This window comes from Podarcis bocagei (genome assembly GCF_964188305.1).
Source record: "Podarcis bocagei genome assembly, chromosome: 13".
Classification (NCBI taxonomy): domain Eukaryota; kingdom Metazoa; phylum Chordata; class Lepidosauria; order Squamata; family Lacertidae; genus Podarcis; species Podarcis bocagei.
This window is the reverse complement of record NC_138138.1, coordinates 16,189,164-16,210,292: the sequence shown is the minus strand read 5'-3', so window position 1 is coordinate 16,210,292 and position 21,129 is coordinate 16,189,164. Positions and strand designations below refer to the sequence as shown.

Sequence of the window (21,129 nt, the reverse complement as noted above, 5' to 3'; positions counted from 1 at the left end):
TGCTACTGGAAGGAATTTTTTTTATTTTGACTATGACAGACCAACACGGCTACCTATCTACTACTGGAACCATTTGGATGAGTTAGCGGAAGGCGCAGCAACCTGTCCCACTCCGCCTCCTCCGGTCTCCTAGCAACCCCGCACTATCGAGTACCACATTTCCCAGCAAGCATCGCTCCGCCGCGTACGCCGTGACTATAGAGCTAGGAGGGGGGAAAAGGAAGTACTTTCGTATCTCTATGGTTTCGCGCCACGGAAAAGCCTCAGAGAAGGAAGCGGGGCAAGCAGCTTCCGGCGGAAGTGAGGCCCTGTGGTTCCGGCCGGCGTGAGTGAGCGAGTTTGGGCTTTTTTTTTCCAAGATGGCGGCTGCGGCGGGCTTGGAGTTCCAGCGCGCCCAGTCCTTGCTGAGCACCGACCGGGAGGCCTCCATTGGCATCCTGCACTCCATAGGTGAGGAGCCGGAGGGAAGGGAGTGCCGGCCGTCCTCCGCCGGCTGCCGGGGGCTCCGGCGGGCGCAGGAGGCCGGCGGCAGGGGCGGCTGGCGGCCGGAGCCGCTGCTGACTCACCGTGAGCGGCTCTGAAGGGGGAGAAGGCAGCCGGGGCGGGGAGGGGAGTTGGGGAGCGGGGATGTTTTCGGGGGGAGGGAGGCTTGGCTTTGTGGGAATGGGGGAGTCCCGGCCGCCTCGGAAACCGGCCGAGGGGGTCGGCATCGGAAGGGCCTAGGCAAGCGGAGTCAGGTGCATCCCAAAATCCCAAATCTCAGCCTAGGGACAAGGCAGCCATCAGACCCTAACCCGCCCCCCCCCACCTTTGAAATCTAATTTCAATCAGAAAGGTAGGAATAAGTTGTTGGGAGGAGAGGCGGGGGGAGAAGACTGGCACAGACTTCTGAAAGTGGTTTGTCTCGGTGGGTGCTGCCAATGGAGAGAAAGAACAACAAGATGGTAGTTGGAGAGGGTGCCAACTTGATGGCATGAGATTCCTGGCTGTGGTAAAGGTAGGTGCGGGGGGGGGGGGTTGGCCCAACAATAAGCTTCCTAGTGGATCCCGTTTCCCATGCTTTTAACAGAAACTGGATGTGCAGATGCGAACAAGGGAGTGCTTTGTGATGCCGGTTCTGGGAGATCACAGTTCCGGCTATGTTTTCCCCTCCCTGCTCATTCAGACAATCTCTCTGACAGATGCTATTCTTTCCTTAAATTTTATTTTTTAAAGAAAGTGGTGAGTTTTGAGGAAGACGTGGTGGAGGTTCGTTGTGGAGTAAGAGGTAGGAGAAGGGGTTAGGTGTAAACAAAGGCTGGGGAGATAACTGGGAGCGATGAATATGAAGAGGGGTTAGTGGTGAAGAGATTGCATGGGAAAGCAGCATCGGTTGTGTAGTGAGGGTGTTGGCAAATCACCTCAGGAGCATGCCTAACCTCTTTCTTCTTGTGAGAGGGTTAATGCTTGATATTTGCTATGAAAGATGGCATTTTGTGTACACCCCCCTCATATCTGTTTTATTAGGGGAAGGAGGACAGTTTATGTGCAAGTCGTCTTTTACCCAGAAACTAGATTTGAAGGGTGGGAGTGAGGTACAGGGACACAAAACGTGATGGTTTCTGGATGGCTTTAAAATGGTACTGTTAAAATTTGTGATGGGTAGGTCATTGTAGCTACTAGCCATAATGACTATATGCAATTTTTCTAGGTTCAGAGGCAATGTGACACTGAGTACCAAATGCTGAGAGTGCTATTACCATCCTGCCTGTTTGTGGGCTTCTCAGAGTCATCTGGGTAGCCACTGAGAGAAACAATGTTAGGCTCTGTGGACAATGTTCATATCTAGGAGGGATTTTCTTATGATGTTCTACAATTTGGACTTTGTTCAAATAAGTAATATGGCTTGGGATTTCTAAAGGCATAACTAGGAAGGTGGGTTTTGGGATCAGGAAGTAGTAATCCATTTTACCTACTGTCAGAACAACTGAAGTTCTCATACAGGTTTGCAGTTTGCATGTGTTGATAGCAGCTGAGAGTTGATCATCTTCCTTCAGTGCACTTCACACAAAGAGCAGAGTAGGGAATCATGGTGAAACAAAGAAGACTAGCTGCAATACACCCTTTGAAACAAAGCTTCAACTATAAAAAGTTTAGGAAATGGAATGCCCTTAGAATTTGGGTGTTGTGCCAGAGAACAGGAGGGCCTCTCTGTTTTGGCCTGCGCCTTGCAAACTCTCCTTTCCTCCTTCCCACATTTTAAAATATATTCTTTCCCTTTCTTAGTTCAAGACTTGAGCTACATTTCTGTAGATCATATTAAATGAAATAAGCCACCAGGCACCACTTCTCTTCCTTCCCCAGACAAAATTAGCCTGAGAACAGCACCTGCTTAGAGGAGCTTTACTTGTCTTAAGATTGACAGTAGGAGCAGAACGTGTGTACAGCAAAGGAAAACTTGATATTGTCCCATGCAAATGCACACAAAATTGCCTAGTCCTGTAGGTTTTGGTGGAATTCACTCTTGGCTGACGGGAACCGTTTGAAATAAATGACATTTCTGACTCAGTGAAATGATTCTTGTTAACCTCCCATTTGTTAATTGTCAAATAAAACTGTTCCTCATGGATTGGGAACAATTAAACCATGAGAGATGCCTCTTTATCCTAGAAATTAAAGTTTTGGCAAGGAGAAAAGTATTGATATGGCTACCTACTAATGGGGGGATCCCTAAGTAGTTCCATTATAATAGTGTGAAGTAGTCCTTCGGTATTGCTGAAGCCAATATTTTATGCTTAAAAGGTGGTTTATAGTTTTTCATTCCTTAGTTAATATTTTACATATTGGCAGCTGTATACCGCAGGAAATGGTACCGTGTTGGTTTCTCTGAATTCCACTATTTTTTGTGCATGTTCTTTCATGCAAGTGCACTAAAACTAGTGATGTAACCACTCTTCTTGGTGTGAAGAGGCTTGTTTACAATATCTGGTGACACGCTAGAGAGTGATGAAGATGCTTTTTCACAGCTGTAGCTGTGTCCATATTGCTGTTGTGATTACATTATGCCAACTATGTTGGATGACACAAAACCGAGCTGCCTCATGTTACTGAATTTCTCTGTGTCCCAAACTCTGAATCGTAATCGGAGAGGCAGATGCTATGGTATCACAAGAAGCTAGCTGATGATTGAGCCGAATTATGCATGAACAATCCTTGATTAGGTGCAGAGGCTTGTCTTAACTTCTGGAAACCTTTTGTTTTTCCAGTGAAGCGTGATGTCCAGGAGAACGATGAAGAGGCCGTACAAGTCAAAGAGCAGAGCATCCTGGAACTGGGGAGTCTCTTGGCCAAGACGGGGCAGGCGGAAGGTAAATTCCGTTTTAAAGCAGCTTAATAACACCTAACCATTTTAATCTGTTTTTACTACTGTGTTTTAATGGTGTAATACACAGGCTTAGGGTGAAAAGTGTGAATAACGAATAAGAAAAAGAATAAAAGAATATAATGTCACCGTAGAAAAGTTACTGCTCTCTGAACAGTTACTGCTCTAATGTCACGTTTGTGGGCTCTGGAAAAGGATCTCGACAAGAGAAGAATGCTAATTTTGGATTTGGTCACTGTAGACCAAACTAGACATGTAGTCACAAGACGGGTCAGTGTGTGCTTGTTTTTCTTTACTAAAAAGCAGCTGCTGGGGGTGGGGACAGGACATAAGGGGAAAACATTTAAGCTCCCCCCCCCATGGTTGTTATTTAATAAAAGAAGCATACCCACACAAACATTTGTCATGCAGTTAGCACCATAGAGAAGATGGAAAACTGTCCTGAAAAAATGCTACGAGGGAGCATACAGGTAATCCCCCTCCCCAAATAATAATACTAAAGAATTGGAGCCAGTATGTGTGAATGTTCCTCTTCTGTCTGAAATAATTGGCACTAGATTTTAAACTGTGTGGTCATTGCCACCTCAGGAATGAGCCGTTACGCTTCTGTTGTGTCCTTGTACAGCTTCAGAAGCTGAGCTGTGCTTCGCAACTTTGTTTTCAATGCAGAACTTGGAGGACTTCTGAAGTATGTGCGCCCTTTCTTAAACTCCATCAGCAAGGCGAAGGCAGCTCGCCTGGTTCGGTCTCTGCTAGATCTTTTCCTAGACATGGAGGCAGCAACAGGACAAGAGGTGAGAATCAAAATTCAAGCAAAACTGTAAACGTGGTGTTTGCAGTCGCTTTTCAGGTGTTCTGTCATAGCTCATCCTGTTCAGAGGAAGGCACGCAGAACTTCATACAAAAGACAATCTCTAGACGGTGGCGGTTGTGCTGGAGCAAGTACTGTAAATTTTCTTGTGACATTTGTAAAATGAGGCTAATGAAATAAACAATATTCACCCTATCATAAAAAAGGGGAAATGGGTTTTTTAAAGAATAGAAGATAACAGAAAATATGCTATCTGAACGATAAACTTGGTCATTTCATTGTCCTTTTTACCCATTGTTGTCTTTTTAATTGTATATATTGCTTGTTTTATGTTGCTATGGCCGTTGGCTAATGTGAATAAAGTTTATCTATCTAAAAAAAGTGGAAATAGGTTTTCTAAAGTATAGAAGATAACAGAAAATATGCTTAAAATCAATACCAAAGGTATATCTAAGGCATAGAACTATGCATCGGTCAGGAAAAGCTTGTCAAAACAAAAATCTCTTCTGTTGTTTCTAGAAAGTATAGAGCGCCTTGCAATAATACAACCTTGAAGGATATAAATGCATGGGGCAGCTGTGGTCAAGTTATCCTCAGCCAGAAAAAAAAGCAATTTGAATGTGGTTTCTTTCTTTCTCTTTTAAGGTTGACCTGTGTCTTGAATGCATTGAATGGGCCAAATCCGAGAAGAGGACATTCCTGCGTCAAGCTCTGGAGGTAAGGTATGCTGTATATCCGTGTGACTTGGTACAGCTAAGTTGTGCACATTGGTCTCTCGTTTATTCCCCGGATTTGGAAACCTGCCATACTACCTGCCAGGGCACTGAAACCAGACAACTGTTATCTATTCACGTTCCGCTGTGTTGCTTCTTCGGGTTATTGCTGACGTGTTACCAGGTTTCTCAAATGGTGGTTTTGGGTGTGATAGTTCCGTGCCACCTTTATGCAGACTTGCATCTCTGGGAGTTTTCCTCCCCTGTCTGTGATGCAAACAGTCAACATGTGTTCCCTCTTAACCCCCACGGTTGTGCTTGCTATATAGGACTGGTAAAAAGACAGGTATTTTCCCAGCCTTTATAAGCCGTCGGCATTCATTGATGTTGTTTTGTGGATCTTGTGAAAGGGAGGTGATCTGGATTAGCCAATGCAGAGAAGTTTGTATTTGACTGCAGACACATTTGTATTTGTGGATTTCTGCTTCTCGGTCTTTCTGCTCTGTGTGGCTTCGAAATGAGCTGCAGTTACATCCTTTGTTCCTTGGCTCATGTTTCTCCCCTATTGTGCCTCTTCCTATGTTGGGAACAGCTTCCCCTTCAATCTTATTACCACACAACCGTGCATTCTCTGCTGTCGGACTTTACTCTGCATTGCTGTGCTTGTCCAGACTTGCAGTTCCTCTCAGCAAAGGCCTTGCCTCTTCCGTGGTTCACATATATTGCTTTCCGAGTCAGGAATGAGCAGTCTGTGGCACTCCAGCTATTGCCACACTCCAGTTCCCATCATCACTAACCACTGGTCATACTGGCTGGGGCTGATGGGAGTTAAATTCCAACAAGTTCTGGAGGGCGGAAAGTTCCTCATACCTGTCGGAAATAAGTCCCGTATTTTTTGCTCTGTAAGACTCACTATTTCCCTCCTAAAAAGTAAGGGGAAATGTGTGTGCGTCTTATGGGGCGAATGCAGGCTGCGCAGCTATCACAGAAGCCAGAACAGCAAGAGGGATTGCTGCTTTCACTGTGCAGCAATCCCTCTTGCTGTTCTGGCTTCTGAGATTCAGAAAATGTGTCTTGTGGTCTGGTGCATCTTATAGAGCGAAAAATACGGTATTTCACATTCATAGAGTTAATTTTCATTGAAATGCATCATTTACCTTTCTCTCTCCTAGGCAAGGCTGGTTTCTTTGTACTTTGACACTAAACGGTATCAAGAAGCATTGCAGTTAGGTAAGTAGATTACCAGCTGGGCACCGCTTTGCCCCTATTTTGATTTCATACTGGCTAGAAGGAATAGAGCTCCTTAATATAGTCGTACCTCGTTTTGCGGCCAGGATCCATTTTGGAGCCCCGGCTGCTAGCCAAAAAGGACGCAGGGCAAAGTGCTGCGTCTGCGCACGCTTGTGGAGCGGTTTCTGCTTCTGCGCATGCGTGAGCTGCAAACCCGGAAGTAACCCATTCCGGTACTTCCACGTTTGCTGCGGACGTTCGCCGGAATGACGCTAGACAAGGCGGACGTTCGCAGAGGTGTTACTGTATTTACTTGCGTCTTACTCTAAACCTGCTTCATAAAAGCGTGTTCATCGCTTTAGCATCATGTATTGACCAGGATGCTTGAGGGAATTCAGTCTTTGGGTTCCAATAAGAACTGTCTGGAACCATATCTTTTAATATAAAATTATAAATATATGTTTAAAGTTAAGCATTTCTGTAGCTTAAGAAACTACAAAGATAAATGGAGAAAACAAATAAATACATGGAGCATATAGCACAGCGGGCAAAACCAAAGGACATATGAGTCCTCCTGGATCAGGACAAAGGCCAAAATTACTCACCCTAAATGTTATGTGTTCAGTTCACAGTATCAGCTGTTGGATAAATGGCGATACTTTATTTGGCAACTCCTCAAACTGCCTTCCCTAGGTTCAGGCAGAAACGAGGTCAACTTTCCCATCAAGCTTCAATTCACCTGATTCTTGTTTAAAATAAAAATTATGAAGGTGCTCTGTTTTCATTTGACATACCCTTGGCCTTGCATACTTTCCTGGAGGCAGCATTCAAAACTCTTAATGCAAACAGTCGCATTTTGCGAGAGGGAATGTCCTTACCGCGTTTAGGAGGCCTCATCGCAACGACCGTATCTGCCTGACGGGACTTCAAAGAGTTAGGCCCCCTCAACTCGATCCGATCCTTTCATTCTGCTTCGCCAGCAGCTCCTGCATTAGAGTTAACGTCCAGCCCTAGGACCCTCTCATCCCACAAGGCAGTAGAACAGCTATTCTCCCTCCTTCCCTCCCTTTCTCTCCATTCTCTCTGTGGGCTGGTGCGGAAGGTGCAGGCTTAGAAAAGCCACCGGCAGGACTCCAGAGTAAATTTAAGAGCAGTTTCATTTGAATACAGTGCAGAGAGAATGGACGGGCGGAGGAGGAAAGGTGAGCCCCCTGAAGGTGAGAGCTCCCCAGGTAGTACAGAGAGGGGAAAGTTCCTATATATTTGTTTGGTTTCTCTCTCTCACTGTTGCATGAAGGAGGGGGGCATGGAATGGTTTGCTTCTGGGTTGGATTGGGGGCAGCACTCCTGTGTTTGTGGTGTCCAATTCAAAACTGTTATTAAAAATGATATTAACAACATGTCACTCACTGGTGTGAATTGCATATTAGTTATGCTTTTTTGAAAAATAATAATAAAAAGTGCTGCTGTGTTATGGAGGGGGGGAATACATGCTAACCATTCTGCTTTTGCGCCTGTAACTCAGGTTCCAGGAGCAATTTTGCTCCTAGCTTTTATAACTCAGTTTCTAACACTGCCAGGGGGTAAGACTTTGGTAGCCTGGCTGACTTGTTGCCCTCCAGAAGTTGTTGGACTCCCAACTCCCATCACCCCAGCCAGCATGGCTAGGAATCAGGAATTAGGAGAGTCTGAAGATCACAGGTTCCCCATTGATGCTTTAGATTCAGTTTTAAAACCAAGTGAGGTTCTGCCTCTTCTCTCAGGGTCATAGTGACCCTGAGTCATTCTGATTAACTGACTGAGATCTGCACTGAATTCTCCACATGCCCATAGTTGCATCACTTAACTGTCTTATTAATGGTGGTATGCACATATAGTGGCTTAATACGGTGGCTGATTTTCCATGACCTGATTAGGCAGGTAGGGCAGTGTTGTCTCACATTAGTTGTCAAAGAACACAGGATTCATTTTCATGCTTTATATGTTAGCTTTGTATGTACCTAACTCTTATCTCGGTCTCCTAATAGCGTTGTGTCACTTAATCCTATGAACGCCCAGTTTGCTTCATAGTGGAACTGGGGATAGAACCTGCCTTCTCCCATCAAAATTGGACGCTATGGGTGGAATTTTACTCACAGTAGACCCACTGAAGGGACGCGAGTGGCGCTGTGGGTTAAACTACAGAGCCTAGGACTTGCCGATCGGAAGGTCGGTGGTTCGAATCCCCACGACGAGGTGAGCTCCCGTTGCTCAGTCCCTGCTCCTGCCAACCTAGCAATTCAAAAGCACGTCAAAGTGCAAGTAGATAAATAGGTACCTCTCCGGCCGGAAGGTAAAGGGCGTTTCCGTGCGCTGCTCTGGTTTGCCAGAAGCGGCTTAGTCATGCTGGCCACATGACCCGGAAGCTGTATGCCTGCTTCCTCGGCCAATAAAGCGAGATGAGCACCGCAACCCCAGAGTCAGTCATGACTGGACCTAATGGTCAGAGGTCCCTTTACCTTTAGACCCACTAAAATGAGTCAGGTCCATTAATTTCAGTGGGTCTACTCTTGAGTAAAACGTAGTTGAATACCACCCTGGTTTTCCACAGACCAGTCTCAGTTCAGCTGACCTAGTGTGCTAGCAGAAGCTAACGGGGCTTTTGTTCCTCCAGATCAGCTCTGGAGCATCCAGAACAGCACGTGTATTTTGTCTGGCGAACAGAAAATCTTGCATTGATCAGGAGAATACAGTGCTGAATTCCTTCCCTTGATATCACAAGTTCTGTTGAGTAGCAAAGATAAATATTAAGTATTTGAGAGGTCAGAGAGGGGGGCTCCAGAACGGGATTCTCTGAGACATCCGGCTCCACTGTATGACTTTTGTCAGGCTCACAGCTTTTGCGGGAGTTGAAAAAGATGGACGACAAGGCCCTCCTAGTGGAAGTGCAACTGTTGGAGAGCAAGACCTACCATGCCTTGAGCAACCTGCCAAAAGCAAGAGCAGCATTAACCTCTGCCCGAACCACAGCCAATGCAATCTATTGCCCACCCAAGCTGCAGGCGGCGCTGGACATGCAGTCAGGTAAGTCACGCAGGCAGCAGTTGTGTCATACATGCTTGCTGTGTTTGGGATTATTATCCTTTGCCCCGTGCAATAAACACTAGCTGGGGTGTGTTGGGCGAAAATGAGATGCGGCCGCTGTGCTCGTTTGATCATGAGTTTGTAGTCTGTCATAGGACAGGTAATAGAAGGAAAGAAGATAAATGCGATTAAAGAGATCCTACATTGGAACAATCCATCCAGGGAGCTTTAGAGAATCTTCCCCCAGGAGGTTTTTAAAAGAAGCTTGGTTAGGTTCTTAGGCCATGTGGCTGATCTGCAGGATCTCTTTCAACTCTCACTCTAGAGAGTCCGTAGTGAAACCCAAAATACAGGCATGGGGAAATCTAGCAAAACAAAAACAGATGAGCTCTTGTCTTAATTGCTATCTTAACTGATGCATATCATGCAAGATGAAGGCAAAACTGACTAGAGCTTGGTAGATTTTGGAAAAGCCCCTCAGTTCTCCTTTTGTCAGAGTTAAGCTGAAGTAATTAAATGCAGAAGCAATCAGAGCTATTAGGAAACACCCCCCCCCATTTACAAATGTAGCCTTTTTGATGTACATTCTTAGATGGTCTCTTTTCCCCAGTGCCTGTGTTAGTCCTTTAAAAAAAATTTTAATCATTTTTTCGATACAAACAACTGCAAAAGACGCATACAACAAAAACCATAATAACAATAACACAATTTGACAATTCAGATTTGAATGCACTGATATACCTATGACTACACCTTTTTAAACAATATTTTCCCATCTCTCTCCCCCCCCCCACACTTCCCTCCACTATCCGCCTTATCACTTAAATATTCGTTCCAGATTTCTTCATATTTATCCATTCTTATTTTGTGTCGACATGCAATTCATTCGTATGTAGCTAGTCTGTCCATATTATCAATCCATGTGCTCAATGGAATCTTTTTGCTGCTCTTCCAATTCATCAAAACAAGTTTTTTTGCTTCTAATATTATTTTATATTAGGTGCCTGTGTTAGTCCTTTAATTTTTCATGGCTGTGCCTCTCCCCTCTTACCTTTGGGCAACCGCTAAAACCAGCTCAGTTGTAACCCTTGAAATTATGCATAGGGGAACTGATTCCGATTAGCTTGCATTAGCGTAGAATTTGAGGACTGGCTGAACTGATGCAGCCCTCTTGATAACATTGATTTTCTTTTGTCAGAAAGAGAGAGGCAGGGGAGAAATGACCCTTCGAGATGGTCTCTCCCTAGAAGGACCGATAAGTAGGACTTTGCAGCCATCCTTCCCGGCGAAACTGGGTGCTCTAACCTGGTCCTTGTGTTTACCTTCCCTTCTAACAGGCATCATTCATGCAGCGGAAGAAAAGGACTGGAAGACGGCATATTCCTATTTTTACGAGGCATTTGAGGGTTACGATTCCATCGACAGCCCCAAAGCTATCACAGCGTTGAAATACATGCTGCTGTGCAAGATCATGCTGAACTTGTATGTGGCTAATTATATCGCAAAAGGAATGCAAATAGCCCCTTGTGTCCTCCCCCTTTTTCAGCAGTCATTTGGGTCAAGACACATGCTCTGGTATTAGAAGAAGCACCGGGATCCTTAACTGGCATAATTCATGAGTGTCACAGCTTGCAGAAGGGAGGCAAGAATGCAGGGGGCAGTGGAAAGAAAGAAAGAAGGATTAAGGGTCTTAGGAAGGGGTAGAAATAAGCAGCATACTAGCCATTGCCTCTCTCTGCTGTAAGTCTCGTTCAGGCCTCTTTGGTACATGGAAATGGCACTGCCACAAGAAGGCAGCCTGGATTTCTTAAATCCTCTGTCTTTATGGAGGCCAGGCAGCGCTTCCCTTCATTTGAAAGGAAGAAGATCCTTGGGAGGATGAAAAGGCCACTAGATTCTGAGTTCCCAGTTTTTTAACTGAATGGATATATAAGTGCCTTGCTTATACAGTGGTACCTCGGGTTACATACACTTCAGGTTACAGACTCCACTAACCCAGAAATAGAACTTTGCTTCAGGATGAGAACAGAAATCGTGCTCCAGTGGTGCGGCGGCAGCAGGAGGCCCCATTAGCTAAAGTGGTGCTTCAGGTTAAAAACCGTTTCAGGTTAAGAACGGACCTCCAGAACGAATTAATTACTTAACCCGAGGTACCACTGTAATGAGCTCTGCTAACAGCCAGGGACATGATGAATCAACACCTCTCATTTTATATTCTGTCCTTTTCAGGCCTGAAGATGTGCAGGCCTTGGTGAGCGGGAAGCTTGCACTGCGGTATGCAGGCAGACAGGTACAGAAACGCCGATCTACCTTTTTTGTCCTCGAGTCTTTTGATCCCATCTCCCACCGTTAATTTTTCAGTGAATTGGGCTGCCTTGCAGATGGGTCTCTGAAGTAGGGAGCGCCTGGAAGACTTGAGGTGCTACGCAGTTGCATCTTGAGGGTCTCTGCTGCCCAAGCTGGGGTTCTTCTGTCTCGATTGCTTGTTCTTTAGAGCTGCATAGTCTGTTTCTTTCTGTGATATAGCAGCTGCTTTGCTTTGAGTGAGGATGGAATTAGAACAGATACTTGGCATTCTGGTTGATGTCCTTTCCTGAATTTCCCCCTGACTTCTGGGAAATATTTTTCACAAGTGCGAGTGCCGCAAACGCAACCTGCCGTTCACGTGGCCCAGAAAAATGCTAACGTTGGCTCTTCTCTCTCCCTCGCAGACAGAAGCTCTAAAATGTGTGGCACAGGCTAGTAAGAATAGATCACTGGATGACTTCAAAAAGGTGAGTAGGCACAATGGGGAATGGGCTAATTATTCTTTGACTAGGTGGTTGAATAATAGGCTTAAAAATTGAACTTTCACATGGAGAGGGAGTAGATCTCAGCATACTTGGGGAGAATGAGGGTAAGGGCATTTTCACTCAGCCTTGCTTGTGAGATTCCTGGGAACATCTGACTGGCCACTGTTGGACAAAGAGAGGCTGTGGCCTCACCCAGTTCTGTTCCATTGAGTTTAGTTAGTGCCTACTCTCAGGAAAGTGGATGTAGAGTTGCATGCTTTCCTGCTTTGTTTCCTAAAAATAGGAAGAGTGGAAATATCCAGAGTAGTGGTGTTTGTCATGGATTGGATCTTAACACGAGTGGAAATTAGGTTTATTATTATTATTATTATTAAACTAAATTTGTATAGAGTGGTACCTCAGTTTTTGAACGTAATGCAGAGGGCAGTCTGCAAATTTCACTGAGAAACACTCAGCAGAAGCTGTTTGACTTCTGAGGCATGCTCGAAAGCATAAGCATTTACCGTATTTTTGCTCTATAAGACGCACCAGACCACAAGACGCACCTAGTTTTTGGAGGAAGAAAACAAGGGGGGAAAATATTCTGAATCTCAGAAGCCAGAACAGCAAGAGGGATCGCTGCGCAGTGAAAGCAGCAATCCCTCTTGCTGTTCTGGCTTCTGGGATAGCTGCGCAGCCTGCATTCGCTCCATAAGGTGCACACACATCACCCCTTACTTTTTAGGAGGGAAAAAGTGAGTCTTATAGAGCAAAAAATACGGTACTTCTGGGTTTACGGCGTTTGAAAACCGAAACGTTTGGTAACAGAGATGTCCGAAAACCGAGGTGCCGCTGTACCACCCTATACTCCTAGATCTCAGGGCAGTTCACAACAGAAAATCACAATATAAAAAACAGAAAATACATAATAAAAACAAACCCAATAATCCCTCCTTCCACAACACACTTTAAAAGGGTAACAGATGTAAATCGACTGAAGGCCTAGGAACATTTTTGCTTGGTGAAAACACTCCTTTTGTGTTAAGAGTTCCAGATATTCACTTGGCAACTGCTCCCTGATGTTTCCAGTAACTAGGCTAAGGATGGGTAAAAACATTGGGGGGGGGGAATGAAGAGCAAACCGTGTATTTATTTTATTTTGTTTTAGTCCAAGTTAGATGTGAATAAACTTGCACAGAGGGTGAATGGTATTCCCAGAGGTCAAGGACTGGAGTTTCAGGCCTCTGCATAGCTTCCACTCTCACCTAAGATTAGTAGACTCTTTTAAAAAAATTGTACGTTGCCGAAGCACCTACAAATATGCACAATTCTTCTTTTCTTGGAGCAGGTGCCTTGATTCTATTAAATGCAGTATAAACACAACCCTGTATAATATTAGACACAAATAGTCTCAGAATGATTCCAAGGAGCCTTCACTCCCTTGGCCCTAAGAATGGTTGCATCCTCGTCCTCTGTGCTCATTGCTGACTTAATCCAATCTTTCACAGGCTCTGAAAGATTATAAAGTGGAACTCAGGGATGACCCCATCATCAACACACATTTGGGCAAACTCTATGATAACTTATTGGAACAAAACCTGATCCGGGTCATTGAGCCTTTCTCCAGAGTTCAGGTAAGAAGCACTGGAAGAGCTTCCTTTCTCATTGTTTCAGCCTCCTTGAAGTTGGCGGTCATCTACTTAGATTTCCCAGTTAAATTTTCAAAACAACCATTACCATGTCCAATGCCAAAAGTATTGGCAGTAACAGCAGGCTGTTTTCAAAACGCTGTGTGCAGATCTTTCCTTTGCATTTCTCAAGAGTGTGGTAAAACATTATCTTGCACTATTGGTTAGGCTCTGGAGTGGTATAACTGGAATCGCAGGGCAGAAAAAGAGAGATGGGGGAGCTCTAAGTGGTTTGAGACATCAGGTGAGTCATTGATTGACAGTTCCAGGGGTCCTGGATTTCTTCTGCTGCTGCCAAATTCTGCAGTGACATTTGTTATTAAAGGTAATGGTTGAAAGTGGGCGATCCCTACATTTTAAGAATTGATTACTCTGACTAAGCCTGTTTGTACGACTTGTGTAAGATGGATTGCTGATAAACAGGTTGGGTACCGTATTTTTCGCTCCATAAGACACACTTTTTCCCTCCTAAAAAGTAAGGGGAAATGTGTGTGCGTCTTATGGAGCGAATGCAGGTGGGAGGCTCTGCTCAGCGCTCCCTTTAAAGAGCCGCTTGTGTGCGGTTCTTGGGGGCTTTTCCCTGAGGAGGGTGAAGGGCAGCCCATCAGTCCCTTCTCCCACCTCACGGAAAAGCCCCCAAGAGCCACACACACGCTCCACGTGGTTCTTTAAAGGGAGCACGGCTCTTGGGGGCTTTTTCCCGAGGAGGGAGAAGGGACTGATGGGCTCTCCCACCTGCATTCGCATCTGAGATACATACAGGCTCTGCTCAGCGCTGCCTTTAAAGAGCCGTGCGGAGTGTGTGTGCGGCTCTTGGGGGCTTTTCCCCGAGGTGGGGGAAGGGACTGACGGGCTGCCCTCTGTCCCTTCCCACACCTCCCAAACAAGCCAGCAAGAGCTGCTGCCAGGCTCGGCTCAGCACTCCCTTGTAAGGGCTCCCTTTCGTCCCTCATCCCGCTTTGCTGGGAAGCCAGCAGAAGAGGCACTGTGCAGCTATTACTCTTGCTCTGCTGGCTTCTCAGCGAAGCGGGAGGGCCGACGGAAGAGTTTAAAGCAAGAAAAGTGAGAGCCGCTTGCATGCTCTTCACAGAATATTTTTTTTCTTGCTTTCCCCCTCTAAAATCTAGGTGCATCTTATGGTCAGGTGCGTCTTATGGCACGAAAAATACGGTGACTTGAGGGCCATAGTGTGGGTTGGAGACCTTGACTGACATTTCTTCATTTTAAGAGCTAATTTATTTATTTTTAAAGCACTTACTGTGGGTGACTGCTGGGCTTGTACTGGACTTTAAGTTATTTCTAGTATTGCATTTTGAAAAAAGTAATGCAGATTTAATCAAGAGGTTACTGGAAATAAATGGATAATGCGAGCGACTTGAACTGTGTGTTAAGTTAAAATGAGTGGAATTGGCTGCTGACATGAGATTGTCCTAAAAGGTGTCAGAATCTACACAGCTGTTGCATACTGACTGCCTCTTCAGCCAAGTGTAGCAAATGAAAACCATAATACGTGTATTTGTTCCTTTCGAATCGTGTTGGCACTCGTTCTCAATTTCTTTTGCAGATTGAACACATATCTAGCCTTATCAAGCTGTCAAAGGTAAGAGCATGGATGCAAGAGACTACATAAGCTTGCATGTACATGAGCAGCTCTGAATGTTCCTGTTAGTAGTTAGGAGCTGCTAAAAAGAAGGGGCCTACCTGCTGCCATAAAGTTCAGGGAAGAGAGAGCAGAGCAGAGCAGGCATTAAACCACATTTAAAGTTTTGTTAAACTTCTGTAATCAGTTGTTTGTGAATGTGACAAAAACTGACACTTGTAATGATGCTGTGATCCTCACGCATAATTTCATAGGGAGGAAATAATCCCAAGAGTCTCAAATTTAATTATTCAGTCAGTGCTGGGAAGGAGACATTTATAAGAAAGCCCTGACATCTGAGGGTGTCATAAGTTCAACCTATTCTATATAATGTGACGTTCCAGTTGCCAGATTATAATAGATTTATGGCATAATAAGCAACATAATAAAATGGTCATTATTTAACACTTGATAAATTGTCAAACTGCCTAGAAGCCAATAATCCTCCCTAATACCAGTATTTTCAGCTAAAGTGAACACAGTATAGAATCTTAAGAGAAAGTAGAATCAAAATTGAATTGATGGAGAAATAATTACACAAAGGAAAAATAAACATCTGTTATCGTATATATGAAGAGAATAAAGAAAGAAGTGGGAGGAAAGATTAGAAATGTGACAGGCAAAAAGTGAAAATAAAGATTTATTTATTACCATGTGTGTGTTATGCAGCTGGTATTTAACCATGATTAACAAAGATATATCCATAAATTAGTGGAATATGGAGAAAATGTGGGAGAAAGTCACAGATTATATTAGTGTTTTATGGACATGCAAAAAGATTTGAGTGTTTTTGGAGGGAGATAGTATATGCAAGAAATAATTGGATAACCCATACCGAGAAACCCTTGAATAATAATTTTGGCACATCTTGAAGAACATCATAATTTTAAATTAAACTGTTGCCAAACAGTCATAGTGCAACAGAATGAGAATGGTTTAATAAAAATTGATTACCTTGCCACAATGACAGCATTAATTGAAATGGTACATTCAAGGGAAGAAATACAAACAATTTTATAATCTCTCCCCCCCCCCTTCCCTTTATAAAACACATGGAACAAGAACATAAACTTGAATTGTTTAAAACCTTTTTTATTTCTGTTATAATCAGTAGCTTATATAGAGAGCCTTCAGCCTTTGAAAATATATTTATACATAAACTAACAGTTTTACTGTATGGTTTAGATGCATGTCATAAATGTTGTGTATATTAGAATGAAATATGTAATGTCTTTTGCTTCCGTTCTTCAGTTCAGTGCTAAGAGTGTGTGAGAGACATGGGAGTTTTTTGTGTAGAGAAAAGAACAGCAACTCTTGCTGTCTCTAGAGCATATGTGAGGCGCTGAAGCAACCTCTAGGTGGTTTACCTCAAGATTGATATCCCAGGAACCACAAAACTTCAGGCTGGCAAAACCAGGTGGTCCATTGTTGGCTCTAAGAAGCTGATCGTCTCCTGGTTCTCTTTCAGGCCGATGTGGAAAGGAAACTCTCTCAGATGATCCTGGACAAGAAATTCCATGGTAAATCCCCTTCCCTTTGCCAAATGTGAAATAGTCATGCCCACCACAGTCTTGGGTTGCTTGTCCTGCCTTGCTTCCCCACCTCCAAGAACATGATGCGTACGAACAAGAGCTTAGATGTGCCAGAGGACAAACAAAAGAGGGGTTGTATTTAGGGTTGAGGGACGCGGGTGGTGCTGTGGGTTAAACCACAGAGCCTAGGACTTGCCGATCAGAAGGTCAGCGGTTCGAATCCCCGCGACGGGGTGAGCTCCCGTTGCTCGGTCCCTGCTCCTGCCAACCTCGCAGTTTGAAAGCACGTCAAAGTGCAAGTAGATAAATAGGTACCACTCCGGCGGGAAGGTAAACGGCATTTCCGTGCGCTGCTCTGGTTCGCCAGAAGCGGCTTAGTCATGCTGGCCACATGACCCGGAAGCTGTACGCCGGCTCCCTCAGCCAATAAAACGAGATGAGCGCCGCAACCCCAGAGTCAGTCATGACTGGACCTAATAGTCAGGGGTCCCTTTACCTATTTAGGGTTACCAGATGTTCCCGGGGACAGTCCCTGGATTTGCAAATCTGTCCCCGGACAAATTCCGTTCCCGGAATGTCCCCAGATTTGCACATCTGTCCCCGGGAAACGTGGCAGCGGCAGCCTCAGCAGCCCGGAGCCAGCCTGGTAGTGCAGTTGGCAGATGGTTTTGATTGCCAGTCGTGGGTGATTTTTGGCATCCCCCCCCCAAAAAAAGCTCAACAACAACTCTGCACAATCCTCCCCCCAAAAAAAGCTCAACAACTCTTTGCCGTCTCCCCCCATTTTCTTAAATTGGAGTCCCCCAAAATAGGGGTAGTCTTATACACGGGGGCTTGTTATCCACAGAAAAATAAGGTGTTTGTGCTGTTTTCTTGAGGAAACTGTCACTCGAGGGTTAGATCAGTTTGTGCCCCATTACTTGAGAGGCCTAACCGGGGCTTTTCTCTTTTGCCAGGGATCCTCGACCAAGGCGAAGGCGTCCTGATTATTTTTGATGAACCACCTGTAGACAAAACGTACGAAGCTGCTCTGGAGACCATTCAGAATATGAGTAAAGTAGTGGATTCGTTATACAACAAAGCCAAAAAGCTAACATAGGTGAGGGGCTCTTTATAGTGTGAGCTGTGACAGATTTTGCATCCCCCTGAGAGGGTCGTTCAGTTGAATGACGTGGCTCCATCTATCTTTCTTCTTTTTTTCTTGCAGAGTTGAGAACCGTTGGCTGTTGCTTTGGAGAGTTGGTGCGTGAAACCTTTTTGGGGGGGTGGGACAAAAGGCTAGAAGACTGGTGGGGTGTTTTTTGTTCCCCACCCCCCCTTTTGCTCTTACTTCTCACTCGGAAAGTTTTAAGACTTCCTCATCTGATCCATCTTGTCTATACGATTGTGTGTTCCAGTTTCCATGTAACCTTTTACCTGCTGAACTTTGTACTGGGATGGGGAAATAATAATGTTTAAAATAATAAAAAAGGAGAGTTTCTTGGGGGTGGGGGGAAGGGAGCAGCGGCAGTATCCTAAATAAAAGGAGAGAGGCTTATGCTACCTTAAAAAAACAAAAAAAAGTGCTTCCCATTTTCTTGAGGGCGGCAGAAGGGTGGGCCAAGTCTTTTGACACTGGTAGGAACCCAGCCGCCAAAGGCACCTCCATACATCCACAAAATTCCTACACAGAAGGCGTTTTCCATGTACACTGTAGCATAACATGACTGTACACATGCCCTGGGAAGCTGTGGCTGATTGCAGCTTCTCAGCATGAGCATGCACAGCAAAAAAAGAAAAGGCTGTCTGTGAGTTTGTGTGTGGGTTTTCCCCGCAAACTCTCTCTTTGTAGTCTTGCGTTCCATGTAGGAATTTTGTCATCTGTGAAGTGGCCAGTTAGAAAGCGGGAGTTCCCTTAACCTTGGTGTCCAGAATACAGAGATTTCAGGCAGCCAAAGCGAGACCAGTTTGCTAATCCACAACAACAACAACAACAACTGCTGAAATGTCAGCGAAAAGAATTTTAGGCCTCTGGCCACCTTAAAAACTCCTTCTTGAATTCTGAGGCCTTAACAGGTAGGAGGCCGCTTGAATACGTTTTCCCACGGTCATAAAAAGAGCAAGAGATGGCCCAAGTCACTTTTGAACGGTGGCTCCGAAGGTTTCCTGGTTCTGTACTGCATGCCGTTTGTCCTTTATTATTATTGTTTTTTTTAAAAAGGCTAGAAATGTACTTGCCTTTTAACTTCACAACGAGATATGCTGTTGGAAAGAACTGAACTTCTGTACGATATTAACCTTTTTTAAAAAAACTGCAGATGGGTCTTATTTTCAGCTGGCCTTCTTTAGGCCACCCAGAGAGGCTTTTAAAACTGTTTTCCACCCCTTGAACATCCAAAATGAGACGGATGAGCCGTTCTAGGCAGAGGTCAGGGCTGCACATGACACCAGCCGTGGGGATGCCATCAAAAGCGGCATATTACCGTAGCAGCTTTCCCACATCTATATATTGAGATCTAGGAGGATTTGCCGCAAGACTCAGTGTGGTTTCTTTGGGTTTCCCCACCACTGCACTCAGTGGTGTGGACTGGGGAAGGGGAGATTGCAATGTGGCGAGCACTCTTAAAACTAGATCAGCAATTGTGGTGGTCCCAGGGCCAAAAGCTAGCCTCCTGAAACTTGCCAGCCTGGAAGAGGGTGTGTGTGTAGAGGAAGCAGTGTCTGTGGCAGTGGGGAATAATTAAAAGAAAGAGGTCCTGACTTGCCACTTATCATCATCTCAAAGTAATCTTCCAGGAAAGCTAGTTACTGACCCTAGACCAGGTGGGATAACTTGCCCCTTCAGCATCACTTAACTGGCATTTTTGCGGCAGGTCTAAACAGTGTATTGCCAACACCACAATTTTGTTCAAGTCCAGGGGAACATGAGGGTGGTGTTCTTGCGTAGAAGAGGCAGGGGGCTATTAACCCTGGCATTATGTCATTGAACGATGAAGTATATTTAAGGTGTTAACCGGCATCTGAGTAGTGCAACCTTCTGCATCGCCATTTCCTTTCTGTGCTTTCTCACACTTTTTTTTCCTTCCATTTTTGCAAAACGATACTCCCATGCCACAAAATATTTTTTGCATTCGCATGAAATCTCTCTCAACTGGCTGAACCTTCCTCCCCCTCTCCCCCCAATGTTCTCCCTTTATTTTGTCCTTCCTGCACTCTATAATCTTCCTCTCCGTCTCAGCCAGTCCAGATGTTCTGGGGAAGTGATCTTTTTTTCTTTTTTCTTTTTTTGGTCTTGGGGAGGGTTTTGGCACCATGAATTCAAATGTACAAATGGTTCACGCTAACACACACCAGGTATATCTGATGTTCAGATGGCATACAAATAAAAAAAAACCTTTTTCAAAAAGTCTCGTCTCTTGTCTTCAGCTGCAGAGGAGCAACATAAGCCCAACGTCAACAGCATGATGTGACTTTGTTGGCTGTCCCCTGTAGCTGGTCTTCCTTACGCAGCAGGAAGTCTTCCTTACAACAGTATTCCTTAGTGATGCCCTCCTTGCAGTCAGCCGTCATCTCTGTCAAGCTGCTATTGACTCTTGTCCCATGTTCAGACAATGGCCCATAGGGAACTGTTTAGTGGCTGCCTGGGAACAGCAGAGCGGTCTTCTGCAGGCACTTCTTTTCTCCAGCTCTGCAGTTGAAGCAGCATTAACAGGCAACAGTGCTGGTACAGCAGCTGACAACATGGTAGGAAGACTCCACTCCGAATCTCATCTGTGCCATAAGCTCACTGTGGGAGCTTTTGGGAAGCCGCTGTGCCTCAGCCTTGCACCCCATCAGAATAATAGGGTGGGTATCTTCTTAAGGGTTGGAAAGATGATTGACAGTGCATGTGAAACACTTTACAGTGGAACGTCTGGTTGCGAACGTGATCCGTGCAGGAGGCGTGTTTGCAACCCACAGCGTTCGCAACTCACAGCGCTGCACCTGCACACGTGTGGGTTACAGTTCGGTCTGGTGCGCAAAGCATGATTTAGTGCTTCTGCGGAAGTGCCGAAACCCGGTAGTAACCCGTTCCAGTACTTCCAGGTTCGCCGTGGTGCGCAACCCGAAAACTTGTAACCTGAAGCGTCTGTAACCCAAGGCACCACTGTATATGCTCAAAACGATACCGTACTGAGTGTTTAAAGTGTACACGCCTCTGAGGTCCCCCCTTTCCCTGCTTCCGTTCTTTAAAACACTGATAACAAATCTGCCTTTTCAAATATAAATGCAGAGATGAAGAACATACGGCAGGTTAAATTGTACCGCAATCGTCTCTGCATTTTCTGACACATTTTGATAC

General features: G+C 45.0%; 1 protein-coding gene across 1 annotated transcript; it reads left to right on the top strand.

Annotated features, from left to right (window-relative positions):
• The first annotated feature begins 289 nt into the window (after positions 1 to 289).
• PSMD11 (proteasome 26S subunit, non-ATPase 11) lies at positions 290 to 20,193 on the top strand. Its single transcript, XM_081166664.1, has 14 exons — positions 290 to 450; positions 3,246 to 3,347; positions 4,031 to 4,155; positions 4,818 to 4,889; positions 6,058 to 6,115; positions 8,984 to 9,178; positions 10,516 to 10,660; positions 11,408 to 11,468; positions 11,890 to 11,952; positions 13,458 to 13,583; positions 15,202 to 15,237; positions 16,745 to 16,796; positions 17,765 to 17,907; positions 18,016 to 20,193. Exons 1-13 carry the CDS (start codon positions 360 to 362, stop codon positions 17,905 to 17,907), a joined length of 1,269 nt encoding a protein of 422 aa, XP_081022790.1. The 5' UTR covers positions 290 to 359; the 3' UTR covers positions 18,016 to 20,193.
• Positions 20,194 to 21,129: the final 936 nt, after the last annotated feature.

What these genes read in the sequence shown, in the direction of transcription:
- PSMD11 (XM_081166664.1), top strand. Translation starts at nt 360, where the DNA reads ATGGCGGCTGCGGCGGGCTTGGAGTTCCAGCGCGCCCAGTCCTTGCTG. An exon ending in AGGCAGCAACAGGACAAGAG is followed by an intron (nt 4,156 to 4,817) that starts GTGAGAATCAAA and finishes TTCTCTTTTAAG; the next exon opens with GTTGACCTGTGTCTTGAATG. An exon ending in TCAAGAAGCATTGCAGTTAG is followed by an intron (nt 6,116 to 8,983) that starts GTAAGTAGATTA and finishes GACTTTTGTCAG; the next exon opens with GCTCACAGCTTTTGCGGGAG.